We start from the raw sequence: 15,065 nt of genomic DNA, 5'->3' as shown, positions 1-15,065 counted from the left end.
TATTTAACAGTAAATTACAACTATGAGAATATCATACGCATGAAAGATTTTCTTTAAAAACTCTTTGCTCGAAAACAGTAGGTTTAAGTAAGTTTAGGTTGCTTTCTATGTATTAGGACTTTCCGTGTCAAATTTTTAAACAAGTAAGAGTGGCATATAGTGTACCCCTCTACACGCTATGCCACTGACAATTTTAACATTTATGTTTATGATGATTATGTCTAATACAACTCTTTTGCTGTTTGCCAAATTTCATGATTGTGTGACGTTTAGTTAGAAATATGAGCTATGAGTCTCTTCCTTAGGAGGCAGTTTGGAAAAAAAATTAACTTTTGACTTAATTGCCCTACATATTGCTATATTTGCCCACCACTAATTAATTAGTTGATAATAAGAACAGTAGTATATACTTAAAATTTCTATTAACGAGGCGTTTCTCGTTTTTTTTCATCTGCATTAAGCATTTTTCTATGTATGTTCGGGACACCCAGTATGTTTGCTAAATATATTTTTAAATAAAAATATTCAGAATGGTATATACAAATGTGTTTAAACATCTCTTCTTTACTTTAATCTGCGGCCATTACCACACACTTATTCTTGATAATAAAACATTATTTCTAGCTCACACATTTTAATTGGGAGTAAAATACTCAACCTGCACTTCATAGACACAAAGGCAAAAGCTAAATTACAGCAAACACCATCGGTGATTCCCTTCAAAATTCGTGCATAGTAAGTTGCGACAATGGTATCGTGAGCAACAACGAGATTTGCTGGCGACTATCGCGTTCGCGAACGACTTACATAGAAGCACCCTTAGAAACTTCAAACTATGTCAAATCAATCACGTTCACGTATTTATTGATGTTGACAGTTTCTTGTCTTATTATTTATTTATTTGTAGGTTAGGTTGGATTCTGATCAAAGTTCATTTTTATTTATTGTTGTTTTTACAAACCTCTTTTTACAAAATACATTTTTCAAATTGTACTTTGTAATCTCCTGCATTCGAGTTTGGACTTTGACTGCCAGATAATATAGAAATAGAAGCAAATTAAAACTCATTTATTAAATTATATGAGAATTTCAGTGCTGAGTTGGTAGCAAAATATTGAAGACCTGCTAGCAGACCTGTTTCTAATAGAATTATTAATTTTTGTCGAAAATGGCTGCCTTAGTAAAAAGTAAGTTGATATTATCATATTGTTACATCTGGGGATTCTGATTTGAAATAGGGGAGATTAATGTGATCATAGTATAAATTATAGTTAAATTGACAGCAAACCCATGCAAATATCACTATCAGATTTAGATTTATACCAACCACAAAGCTTTCTTTTTAACCAGCTATCAATTTTCCATATGGTCAGGCTTTAGAAAAAACTATGGCACTATAACAAGTGTGGTCAGTGTTATCAGAAGCAATGAAGAAAATAATTAAATAACTGTATGACTGTGCTAAATTTCAGCAAGGAATTTGTTTTTGTATTTTTTATATATAATACAGGTAAGCTTCCTAAACATACAAAAAAAAATTAAAAATCATTGGGTTGTAAATTGCTCAATCACCGACTTTTGACTATAATACTGCTTTTGGCTAAATTAAATTATATTGGCTTCTCGGCTCAAACTCTGGCTCAATTTTTTAAGCATATCTAAATAAGAGATCTGAGTCGGTATTAATAAGTGGTAAGGATACATTTGGGCAGCAGTCTGATTTTCTGAGTTTAAATATGGGTGTTCCACAGGGCTTGATAATGGGGCTATTGTTATTTTGAATTAATGTTTTTGATATGAATAGATTAATTTTAAACTCTAAATCACAGCAATATTTTGATGACACAAATATATAAAGTAATATTTATTTTCATTGCAGGATGTTAACACTAAGTTTAATTCTGATATTAAGACTGTTGCCTTATTTTGTAGAAATCATAATTTAAAAATAAATCTGGCTAAAAGCTTGGTAATTGGAAAGAACAGTTTAAATCCAAATATTTTTTGGAAAGATTTGATGTTCACTGTATTTGACCAACTTTGCTATATTGGCAAGTTTTGCATATCATTCCCTTTAAAGAATATATCCTGACATGTATTTTCTTTAACACTTCCTCTAGCATTTAAAAAATTTTCTATAAACTAGACGGTTCCATGTTCATTGACTTTTTGTATACACAGTCCATTGGATCAATCAGTAAGTCTTCTGAATTGACATCTCTGAATGACTCTTGATTCATTTGGAGGCTCACTTAGCAAATTTAAAAGCAATGTTATGCATGTGTTGGAGCTGGATGTAGGTTAGATTATAATTTGATATTTGTTAATAAGTGAAATTTTCAATGAAGTTTTTCCATTGTTGATAAATATAAATAACGAAACAAATAAGAACCTAACTAATAAAAACCAACACCATATGTCAAATTAAAACCTTGCACAATTTTAATAAATGTACAAAAATTATGCATAATAACAAAAGTTATTATATATTTTTTTTATTATGGAAATCAAAGAAATTAAAAAAAGTTGGTCGTTAACACTTTGATACTCTGTATACTTTTTATTAGATTTTCAAAAAAAGTTCTATAAGCATTTAGGGCATTAAATGATGGGTTTCTGTGTTTAAATGATGTATTATGTAGGATATGGCAAGACTCAGTATGTGTTATGCTTCCATGGCCATAATTCATAAACATCATTATTCCTGTTTTAAATTAAATAAAGCAAATCAAAATATGCTTTATTATTTTAACAAATATTTGTCATAAAGAAATCTAGAGTAACAACCTACAACTACTTTGTACGCTCAGACTGTACTAGAGATTAAGAAATAGGCACATGGTCAAGAACACACTTAAAGCACATTAATTTTGCTTTTTGAGGACTTAGTGACACCAAGTTTGACTCAAACCAAAGATTTTCAACCTGAAGATCCGCTGTCATTGTAGTCTGCATAGAATCCATGTCAGGATCATGACAGAGAAGTGTGGTATCACCTGCAAATAGAATAAATTTTCCCTGAACATTAAGGTTCATAAGATCATTTATGTCCAGGAGAAAAAGTACAAGCTCCAGAACAGATCCCTGTAGAACTCCCGGGGAGATGGAAGTCAGAACACTCACATGAAGAAAACCATGGGGATGTAACCCTCTGAAAGCCATAGTAATAAAGCTTACCAAGGAGAATGCCATGGCAGAGACAGTCAAATGGTTTTCACAGATCACATAAAACAGCTGCAGAGGCCCCACCACCATTTATCCGGGAGTGGAGGTTAATTAAGAAATTAAACATGGGATCAGTAATCAATTGTAATGGTGAAAATATCAATTTTTATGGCTTTTTTTAGCTTACCATTGGCCACATGTGACTTGTCACTGTCTACTCTAAAAAAGCTTTATTTGGTGGAATATTAGGCAGTGAAACATCCCGACCAGCAAATTCATTTTGAACATTGTTACTACTTGGAGTTGACTGAAAAAATAAAAGATATTCAGAAATAAATTGAATAACTAATATTTTTGCACTGAATGATGCTAGTCTGTGGTAACTTCTTTCTTCAAAGTGGAAGTTTTTCACCTCAGTTCATGTATTTTAGGGCAGGCATCACACATCAACTTAGATGTTTTGGTTGTGTTCTGTACTACCTGCGTAGTGTTGCTTAATATATTGTTCCCAATAGATTTTTCCCTCAATTGAACTCTTTAAAGGTCCCTTAAATAAGCTTTATTTTCCTTAGTAAGACACTCCAAACTAGTTAGCAGACTTGTCTTTGGTTTCATTATGTTGTTTAGCTCACTAGTTTGAGTCTTCTCTCTGAGTTTAAGAAGATTAATTTCCTTTAGACGTTCGTCGTTCTTAACTGTAGTTCTTATTATTTCAGTGTTAGGCTTCAATATTTCCTTTCTTTGATCTTCAATTTTTAGTCTAGTATTTTTTATTGAGGATCTGTAGCAAAATTTTCTGGGTCAACTGATTTAGTATAGTAATAGATAATTTTTCAAACTCCAAACTTGATGTCCTTTCATTTCTTTTTGAAGCTTTAGTGTAATGGCGTCCTCTTTTTTACATTCTGCCTTTGATCTTTCAAAACTATCACAAGTTTGTCTATACTTCGTTGAGTCTCATTGTCATCACAATAAAATATGATTTTACGTTGTGTCAGAGCTATAGAGTGACACTTTGTAGTACTGAGGCCGGCAAAAAATTGATATACTACCATCATGCTGCATCATAAATTTCGTCCTCTGGTGGACAAGTCTTAGACACACATTTAGTTTTACACCTTTTACAAGCCAAGCATGACATATTACACCTCTGACTCCACTAGCATATATCATACAGAAATGAATTAAGAAATACATATTAGAGAAACATTATTTGTTTTATGTATATTTAGCCAAATATACAAAATATTTTTTGCTTCTCATATTACAAGAACTCAGGCACACAGTACAGTTTTGTGTGTCATACGGACTTAAATAAGTGGACAGCATAAGGTAGAGAAAAACTGTGACATGTTAAATGGGGTGTGTCATGGGATAGTGTCTGATATGCAGATTTCTGCTTTACAAAAAAAAGAATATAATAAGACTTCTTTCATAAATTTTATTTCCTGTAACTTTATATTTTTCCATAGCTTAAATAAAAAACTTTTTTCTCTGCATATAAAGCAAAAGTTGCTGCTTAAATTCTGTATCCGATTCGGTGGCCATCATATCAACAATTAACATACAAAAAAAGTTCTATTATGGGATCACCAAAATAGAATTCATAAGTCAGACAAGATATTACTGACTGACACATAATTTCTGTAAAACTGTGCTTGAATAAACGCACCTCCTGCAACACATCCAAGATTTTGCTGTGTATGTGATGTATCTCCTACTCTGCCCTAACTGTGCCTCCTGTCTCCTTATTTTCTTTATTTTTTATTTCATATATCTTATAGTATCCTCTCTCATAAATTATAGATACATTTATTGTTGGTGCCAAGAGAACTGTATTTGGAACCTTTGGAGGCAAGTTGAAGGACTTGCATGTAACTGAATTGCAAAGTATTGCCAACAAGGCTGCACTAGCATCTGCCAATGTTAAACCTGAGCAGGTTGATACTGTTATTCTTGGAATTGTAGGAGCTGTAAGTATAAATAGAAATATTGTATTTTATAATTTAAGAAAGCCTTGGTCTTCTGGTTTAAGTGTGAGCATAGAACATTTTCGAATAAAAATAGTGAATAAAGCAATACAGAACTTAAATTACTTAATAATTTATCTATTAATTCCTTTGGGCTATTACTGCTAATATTCTTTTTTTGTCAGAACATTTTATATCTAATTTATCATTATTAGATATTTAAATATCCATGGCAAATCTTGGTAACTGGTAAATCCTAAGTAAATAAGTTCATATATAAGAGATAGCTTATCATAATATACGATAAGGTTTTAAATAGTAGTGCAAATAAAGCTGGAAATAAAAAACAATTATGCGATTTTTTGAATGTTTATAGGAATATAATATTTGCTACAAACCATCCACAACATAATATTATATATAAATTTTGTGATGATAAGAAAACAAATTTAATGTATGTTAAGAGATTGTATCTAAAGAAAGAGTGGTTTTCTCCCTAAGACTTCAGAAAGTATATTTTATTGGCAAGGTATGAAAAAAGTTAAGAGGGATTCTCAGGGAATATTCTTTATAGGGAATAAGCAATTATCATTACTTGTATGCTATTATTTGTAATGAAAACTATACATTCCAGTGGACTAATTAAGGAATAATGTATTGGAAATTTATCCCTATCCACAATAAAACCTTTGACATACCCGTAATTTAGGCCTAAGATCACAAAAAAATATTAATTTGTTAACATATTCTAGATTTTTATTTCTTTTCTTTTTTTTTTTCATTTACATTTGAGTCCCTCAAGAATACATTGTTACTATACATCAGTTAAAAAAATAGGCGTTCAGAATTGTAAATTAAGGAGAATTTTCTTGAGTATACAATTATTCCAATGCTTCTATATATCAAGTTTTAATCAGACTTAGGAAAGCTCTGATTTAGCATAGTCAATTTTTTTCTTTATTTTCGTCAAAAAAGACCTAAAACTAGATCACCCTTTATATTAATAAATTAAATGTATTTTAGCACGTTGCATTTGACGCTACTTTAGCTGCTCGCCATGCCGCTCTTCGTAGTGGCATTCCAATTGAAAAACCCGCTTATTCAGTAAACAGGTTATGCGGATCTGGATTTCAATCTGTGGTTAATGGCGTCCAGGTATACAAAAATGTTTTATTACTCTCAAAGACTTCTTAGAATCGTGTCTACTTTCAAATTGTCATTTCTTTGACACTTTTCAGGATATTGAAACAGGTTTCGCTCAAATCAGTTTGGCAGGAGGTGTAGAGAGCATGTCCACGTATCCTCACGTAGCCAGAGGTCTTAGATGGGGAGTTCCTCTCGGTAAAACTCCTCAATTGGAAGATTCTTTATGGCTCGGACTTGGGGATTCGTATTGCAATATGTCCATGGGACTTACCGCTGAGAAACTGGGCGCTCAATTTAAACTTACCAGAGAAGAGGTTGACCAGTTTGCGCTCAGGTCACAACAAACCTGGAAGGCTGGTAAGATATAAATTTTATTAGGGGTTGGATTAGTGTTCCGTCAAATAAGATTTTATTTGTTTATTGATTGCCAGTTTAGATATTTTTGTTGCTTGTACATTTTACTAACTTGTGAATCGAATCTTGTAATATATAACAATTGTATAAGAACAGCAACACAAACCGTCAAACTTAGGCTTTGGCTGTGATTATTTTAGTTTGCTATGCTCAATTTTCACGATTTTGACCTGTTTATTTATTATATTTTGGATAGATAGATAATATATTGGTATAATAAAATGGAATTAAATATATTAAATGACACAAATAAAATTACGAAACATTGATTAACATTAAAAATAAAATTTTTAAAACTACAAAAAAAATAGGTAATAAAACAGCAGGTTAAAACTGGATCCGAAGTACTTATCGAACAAAAGGAAGATACATCTTGATTTGTTTTTTTAATTGAGTAAAGTTAAGAGCTTTAAATCTAGCTGGTACGCAGTTAAAAGAAGTCATTGGTTTTTGGAATCCAAATTGCTTTCGGGTCAAAGTGTTGGTTATTTTAAATTGACAATATTGACAACAGAGATGTAGGACGATAATTGTTTACGATACAGTCAGCAATTGGGCCTTTCTTATTGATGAGAAATAGTACCTTTGCAGTTTTGAAAACTTTAGGAATGCATTGCAAGCTACAGATTGGTTTATTAATATAGTAAGAGGTTTAACTATTATATTTTTTATTGCTTTATTGAATCTTGTGTTAATACCGCCCGGATCTTTGCTATTATTATTTTTTATCTCTGAGGATAGGATTAAATCTAAATATGGTATGCTTTTCAATGAAATAGTCCGTAGATGTTTGTTGAGAATTTTTAAGTTTATTTATCATAATTTCAGTGGTTGAACAAAACTGGATATTAACACTGTTTGCAGGGAGTTTTGAATTCGGGTTAAAGTTATTATTTTTTGTTCCAAGCTTCCTCTTAACTTGTTGAGGGTTACTAGATTTTTTTTATAAATTCGTCATTTGCTTTGATTTTGCAGATCTTATATATTTTCTGTATTTGATTGTTTATTAGGAATGTTCTTAATAAATAATTTTGATTTTTCTGGATAAAAAATATTAATGAACTTTGTTAGTATGTCAATTAGCATTTTGAAGGTTAAATCAATATTTAAACCATTATCATTAATAAAATTAAAATTCCAGTTAAGCATGTTTTCTTATAGATTCGAGATACCATCATCTGTTATTGGTCTATAACAGACTCTGGTTTGAGAATTTGTGGATAAATATTGGTGTTTTAAAAAAGATACCTTTATGGTCTGAGATGTAAGTGAGATCAACTGACTTAATAGATCCATCAGTGTTAGTGAATAAATTATCCAGACATCTCTCATTTCAAGTGTTATATTTAACGTGTCTTTTAAGCTTAAAAGACCTGAAAAAATTACAGTAGATATCTAGTATTTCTTTCAATTTTGTAAACATGAAAATCTCCCGTTACGATAAGAGCTTTATGTAGATCCATGTTGTTTTAAGAACTTTTATCACTACATTAAAGAATGTGTCTAACTCATCGTCAGTTGCACATTGTATTTCTTTAACAAAATGCCTGCACCTGCGCAGTGCTGCTGAGCAGAGACTCTCAAAGTAAAAAATGTCATATGGATACATGTTTTGTTCAAATTTGACGTCAGTTGTTTCAAAAGCCACACCCAAATTTTATTTTATTTTTAAATTAGTGAGTCAATACTTTTTTCATATTTATTTTTTCTAGTTTATATTTATCATAATGTTCCCCGTAAGAATTTTCTAGACATCACAATATAATTTTTAATAGACAGTGGTTCATCTTTTTTTCACCAGTGTTCTATTAATACTAAAATATCAGGAAACTCTACAATCATCAGAAATAATTCAAGTTCACCTACCTTATTTCTGATAGAGTTCATATTTAGAATGCCTAAATAGGGGCAGTACTTACTTATTTGCCTATTTAAAAAAAAACATTCTCTATTAAATGTATGCCACGTGATTGACTAACAATGCTATTCCTTTCAAATAAATCTGGATCAATCTAGATCCAAATTTTGAAAAAAAACTGTATTAAAAGTGAAAGGACTAAATGTCACAGATTCTAATGAATTTTTTTTTGTGTGAGAAAAGGTCCGTAACAGAAATATATAGGGAGAGAAGTTTACAAAGAAATCCATTTCAAGTAAAAAGTTCCTATGAACATATGTCCTTAACGTCTTAGATTTTGCACCTTAGGGTAGTACAGTTGAAAGGCAAAAACTTACTTTTTTCGATAAATTTGATACCCCTGTAGATATTTTTCTGAAAATCGGTATGTAGTTTTATATACAGTAGTGGCAGAAAGCAGAGCAACTTCTTTATTTTAAACACATCTATTTTATTTAGTAAGAAAATACAATCATATTGGAAATATAATACCAATAAGATCTAAGCATTATAAATCTATCAACAACTTAACTTAATATTCTTTGTTTATATTTTTTATGTACAAAAATTAATTCTGGGGCGGAAAAAAGTAGAGCAACTTTTTAAGAATTGATGTTTTTCTTTTAGTAAAAACTGAAATACAATTACAATTTTAGTATTTTGTAAAATATCCATCATTTTTGATAACTTCCTCACAACGGTGGCGCATAGATTGCAGTAACCTAGAAATTATTACTGGGTCCATATTAATCCAAGCTTCGTGTAATGCATTGAACAATTCGTCCTTATTTTTGTAAGTTTTCCCCCTTATTTTCCTATCCAAAATTTCCCATAGGTTCTCGATGGGGTTTAAATCTGGTGATTGACTTGGCCAGTCCATTACTTGAATATATTGCTGTCTAAACCAAGCCTTTACATATTTAGAAGAATGCTTTGGATCATTGTCATACTGAAAAGGTGCCTAAGGGGCATTTTTTCGTCTGCATATGAAACCATTTCATTTTCCAGAATATCTTTGTACATAAATCTATCCATTATCCCATCAATTTTATGAAGTGGCCCCATTCCGAAACCGGAAAAGCAGCCCACGCCATAACTGATCCACCACCATGTTTTACTGTTGGACAAGTGTATCTGGGATTTAATCTTTGGTTTGCAGGACGTCGAACATATGCTATTCCATCACTTTGAAACAAGTTAAACTTTGATTCGTCGCTGAATATTATCTTTTTCCAGTCATTAATTGTCCAGTGCAAATGAGATCGAGCAAAAAGAAGACGGGCTCGTCAGTTTTTTGCAGATAATAAGGGCTTTTTTGCTGGACGTCTTGGAAATAATTTGGCCTCGCATAATCTACTTCTTATTGTCCTTGAAGATACCTGAATGCCTAATTCTTCTGATAAACGCTGCTTTATTTTACTTGAACCCAAAAATGGATACTCTGACTCTGAGATATTTTCAAAATTTGTTTATCTTGATATTTATCGGTTTTTCTTGGTCTTCCTGTTTTTTTTCTAGGTAAAACATGTCCATGCTTCACATAACGTGAAATTATTCGCGATACTATAGATTTATTCAAACTAAACCTTCTTGCAATATTGATTCGTTTTTCACCATTTTTGTGACAGTCTATAATTCGTGTTTTTAAATCAACGGATAAAGGCCGTCCTCTAGGCATTGTAAACTAACTTTGCTTTTAATGCAACCGGTAAACAGCTGGAATTAAACTAATATTATTCGATTTGTAAGTTCTAAGAAAAATGTTGCTCTACTTTTTGCCAGGTACACAAATTCTTATCAGTTTAAAAATAAACAGAAATATTTAGAAGGTCAATTCTTATCTGATTTAAGACTACCTACTTGACCAAAAGTATTGTGGATAAATATCATTGTTATTCCTTTGTTAGTTGTCAAGAAATTTTATTTTTTTAAAAGTTGCTCTACTTTCTGCCACTACTGTACGTATAGTATATACAATTTAAATTTTTATATTCGCCATTGGCGTTCATGCGGGCTTTGAACTGAATATTTTTTTAAAAGAAAATGTTACAGGCCACTGGTTTTTCTTGTAATAAAAAATATTTTTTAATTCTTTATTTCTTTTAGAGCATATCTAATCTTTTGGTAATTGTTCATCCGATGCACAGTTTTCGCATAAAAAAATAAAAACCTTTATGGTGGATAGCCATAATGCATAAATCTGATTATCTTAATAAAGTATTATTACTTTTATACCTCTATTTTCAGCATTTTTTTTTAACTTTTCCGGTAAAACATTCGAATACATGTATAAAAAAAAAATCGAAAAAAGTAAGTTTTTTCTTTCAATTTTATCACCCTCTAGTGTAAAATCTAAGATGTTTAGGACATATGCCTCCCTGAATTTTGTCGCAATATTAAAAAACACCCTGTATACATATCCTTTTGTTCGAATAAATTCGATGGCACAGAGAAAGACAAATTTCGAGGCAGGTTTGGGGCACTAGAGTCAAACAACAATATAACATATAACAATTTTTCTACAACATACGTTAATCTGGCATATAATTTTTTTTATTTCGCTGTATAAGGAAGGATGCAGTGCTAGATTTGCATCCGGCTATAGAGAGATTGAGGTTACAGTGGATGTCTTTCTAACATAGGATGTCACTCCTAGCTTTCTCCTATATCATTCACTAGTATACCATTCATTTCTTACTTTAAGAGTCTTCATTGAACAAATCCTATCCTGCTGCGATTTTCTTTAATTCCTGATTATCCACACTAAGTACTGCTAAGCTGTTCGGTTTTCAATAGTTTTGATTAGAGTATTTACTTTACATTTACTTTTTCCTCTTAAATTGTAATCTGTGAGTTTGGAGAATCAATAACCTTGCGTTCCAACTCTAGCTTCTAGCTCCTAGTTTGTCTCAATTGCTTCATCTTGAAACCTCTGAGACTTTCTTTGCCTTTTTTTATGAAAGTTTTCTTTGACCTTAAGTTCTTTTTCTCATCGGGTAATTTTACTTTTGAGTTCCGATTCTTTTAATGAAAATGTATTTTTAGATTCCATGACTATTAAAGCTCCATTTTGCTGGTCAAATTTTTTGGAGCGAAGAATCTTGCGATCTTCTTAGGCTTTAAAAAAAGCTTTAGGCACCTTGGGTGAAAAATACTATAGAAATTGATGCAAATCGAATTTGAAAATTATTTATTTTTAAAACACTTAAAAGTAATCTCCACAATGATATAGTTATAAAAATCCCGGTTTATTAAAAGATTTTGTTTTATTTAATTAAAAAGTATAGTCCTAGGCAGTCAATGTGCTGATTCCAACTCTCATACCTCAATGTCGACTACCAAGTCAACCTTTATAAACAAATCTCCTTTCAGAATTAAAATATTTCCATCGTTTGGCACTAAATCTGCTTTTGTCACAAACGAAAATCTATACACCACTAGTAAAAAATCCAACATTCTTAAACGCTTTTTTCCGATGAAAATATTAGAAAATTTTTGAAGCGAAATTTTAACAGCCGTGATAGTTTTAGAATTGTTTCGATTTTGACTTCGCATGAATTTAATTTAATTTCAGCTCAAGATGCTGGCAGATTCAATGAAGAACTGGTACCGGTACCAGTAAAGGTTAAGAAAGAAATCGTTAATGTCTCCGTCGACGAACATCCAAGACCACAAACGACTATTGAGGGTCTTTCCAAGCTACCTACTGTATTCCAGAAAGACGGAATTGTTACTGCCGGATCATCTTCTGTATGTATTAAACTCTTATTTGATAATTATTTTGGGCAATAATAGTCGAATACTGCAGGGTATTTGCGATGGAGCTGGAGCAATCGTTTTAGCAAGTGAACAAGCCTTGAAGCAAAGCAACCTTAAACCTTTAGCGAGGATTTTGGCTTATTCTCTTGTTGGTGTAGACCCCACTATTATGGGTATCGGACCTTCTCCCGCCATCAAAGCTATTTTAAAAGCAACTGGAAAGACTTTGAATGATATTGATTTGGTTGAGGTATATATTATATTTCCAGTAATTGTACGATAGTGAAAAATGTATTACTTTTTCTTTAGATTAATGAAGCTTTTGGAGCCCAAACTTTGGCCTGCGCAAAAGATTTAGGTTTGGACCTGAATAAATTGAACGTTAACGGTGGTGCTATCGCTATGGGACATCCGTTAGCTGCTTCTGGTAGTAGAATTACCGCTCACTTAGTACATGAACTCAGGTATGAAGAATTTAAACAGAAATACGTACAAGGTGATATTTGTGGGTTTATTTAGGTCACAGAAAAAGTATAGGCATATATTTTGTTAGAGAAAAAATAAAGAACTCCAAGTCTCGGTCTCAAAACATCTTTTTATGTGTCACGAACACATTAAAGTGTCAGGAAAGTGAGACTTGGAGTTTTTTATTTTTTCTCTAGTTACGTAGGTCTCTTTAAGATAATGGACGAGTTCTTTCAATATATTTTGTTGCCTACAAATCTACTAATTTGAAACTTTTTTGTCACTTATATAACTCTAAAAAATTATACACTAATTCACGACTTTATGTTTTTTTTATTTATTTTTTAGGAGAAGAAACGCAAAATTGGGTATTGGCTCGGCCTGCATCGGTGGAGGTCAAGGTATCGCCGTTTTGATTGAAGCTTTATAAGAGAATTTTTTTTATTTTGATATATTTACAAATCAAATGGTGCTACGTAAAAAAAAACATAGAATAAGTCTTAAACAATAATTAAGTTTTAAATCGATTAGAAGACTGCATTTAAATACTTTTTTACATAGGTACCCATTTTAAGAAAATTTAATTATATTTGATTGCTATATGGCAGTAATTTTATAGTTTTTTTGTCGCAAGTATTTTTCATATATTGTATTGTTCTATTATGGAATTTTAAGTAGGTAATATAAAATTGTAATTTTTTTACTTATGTTGAGTTTTTTTTTAATCCAGCGGTTTCTAGGCCACAATTACTTGTATTATTATTATTATTATTATTATTATTATTATTATTATAACTTTGGCTATTCTTATTTCTTCTTAGAGGACTATTCACTTATCCCAGACATTCTAGATGTCAGTGTTCATTGAGCTCGGTAGATTTATGCTATTAAGTTTAGTTTTGAACGGCCTTTGTAGTCTTTTTTGGAACTTTAACTTGGACATTTATAGCTTATTATTTAATAATTATAATAAATAATAAGCTATAAATATCCGGTATTGAATATTTATAGGAATCTCTTTGCATTGTTTCAATGCTATTAACATCCTAGAATTCGTACCCGCCTATTGTTTAATTTATTTTCACTATTAATTATACTGCACTCACAACTTACTACTTACTTACCAACTTACTTCGCAATTCCTCTATTATTGAAAAGTTAGTAGGGGAAGTCTTTTCTCCACAAATAAATGCGAATCCTCTAATTTCAGTCTGAATTTGTGAAAATGGAGAAAATTGGTCATCGATATGTGATACAATACTTTTATTTGAAAGGCCTCAGCCCAACCAATGCTTCCCTAGTGCACCTTTGAGGATAAAAGAAACCGCATAGATTATCGTTGACGGCAATTATAACAGAAAAATCACTAGACGTGCTTTGTTGAGGGATAATGACATTTTTGAGTTTAAAAGACAGAAATTCAGTCGCAAGTAATTCGAATATTTTTGCAAAATAACATATCGTAGAAATTGATCCTGGCTTTTATACATAGGTGTGACAAATCCAGTCTTCCAGCATTTTCGTAAGTAACCATTAGATAGATAGTGACTAATTATTAAAAGTTAATCACAAGGGTGTAGAAATTGCAAAGGCAATATCTTTCAACAAGCGAGGAGATATGCTATCTGGCTTAGGGTTCTGCATGTCTCACATTAATCTTAGAGATTTTTGTCATCAGCAGCTTAAAAATTATCGATATCTTCAGAAGTCGTAAATGATCGGTGATCAGAAGATATCAATGATATTTAAGGACAAATAGCCGACCGCCACCATGTTGACAAATGGGCATTTTGAGACTAAACATCATTGTGATAATCAGTCATTAAAGTAAGTGGATACACTGATGAAAAATAGTTCGCAAATAGTTGCGCCATCCTGACCATTCGTGCATGTCTTATTATTTAAAAAAACATGGAAGATTACATCTCACCATCTCTCCTGAAGCAGTGTATGTACCGTCAAAAGGCATTATAGGGCCCATTTTTAACCTAAACCTACTAAATTGTAGTCAGAAAGACAGTAGGTTTGCTTGAATTCTGCATGATCAGTTGTAGTTATAAATTCGTCAAATGGCTCTTATTTAATAAAATCAAACAGTTCATCTATTGTCTCTCAAAAATGTTGCCCTTCTTGAGCCTTAAGTCTGAACAGTAAGGTTGAAAGCCAGTAATATTGTTCGCTTGCATTCCAATGAAAATTACCTTTGTTGCTATATCTACATTACGTTTTTTGTCAAAGGAACATTCAAC

General features: G+C 31.5%; 1 protein-coding gene across 1 annotated transcript; it reads left to right on the top strand.

The window, feature by feature from the left end:
* Positions 1–976: 976 nt before the first annotated feature.
* LOC126744431 (3-ketoacyl-CoA thiolase, mitochondrial) lies at positions 977–13,523 on the top strand. Its single transcript, XM_050451842.1, has 8 exons — positions 977–1,187; positions 4,972–5,138; positions 6,159–6,290; positions 6,374–6,638; positions 12,167–12,342; positions 12,401–12,601; positions 12,661–12,815; positions 13,165–13,523. Exons 1-8 carry the CDS (start codon positions 1,169–1,171, stop codon positions 13,244–13,246), a joined length of 1,197 nt encoding a protein of 398 aa, XP_050307799.1. The 5' UTR covers positions 977–1,168; the 3' UTR covers positions 13,247–13,523.
* The last annotated feature ends 1,542 nt before the right edge of the window (positions 13,524–15,065 follow it).

Source organism: Anthonomus grandis, chromosome 14, assembly GCF_022605725.1.
Source record: "Anthonomus grandis grandis chromosome 14, icAntGran1.3, whole genome shotgun sequence".
Classification (NCBI taxonomy): Eukaryota; Metazoa; Arthropoda; class Insecta; order Coleoptera; family Curculionidae; genus Anthonomus; species Anthonomus grandis.
Note: the sequence above shows the minus strand (reverse complement) of the source record. Positions and strands in the feature narration are given on the sequence as shown.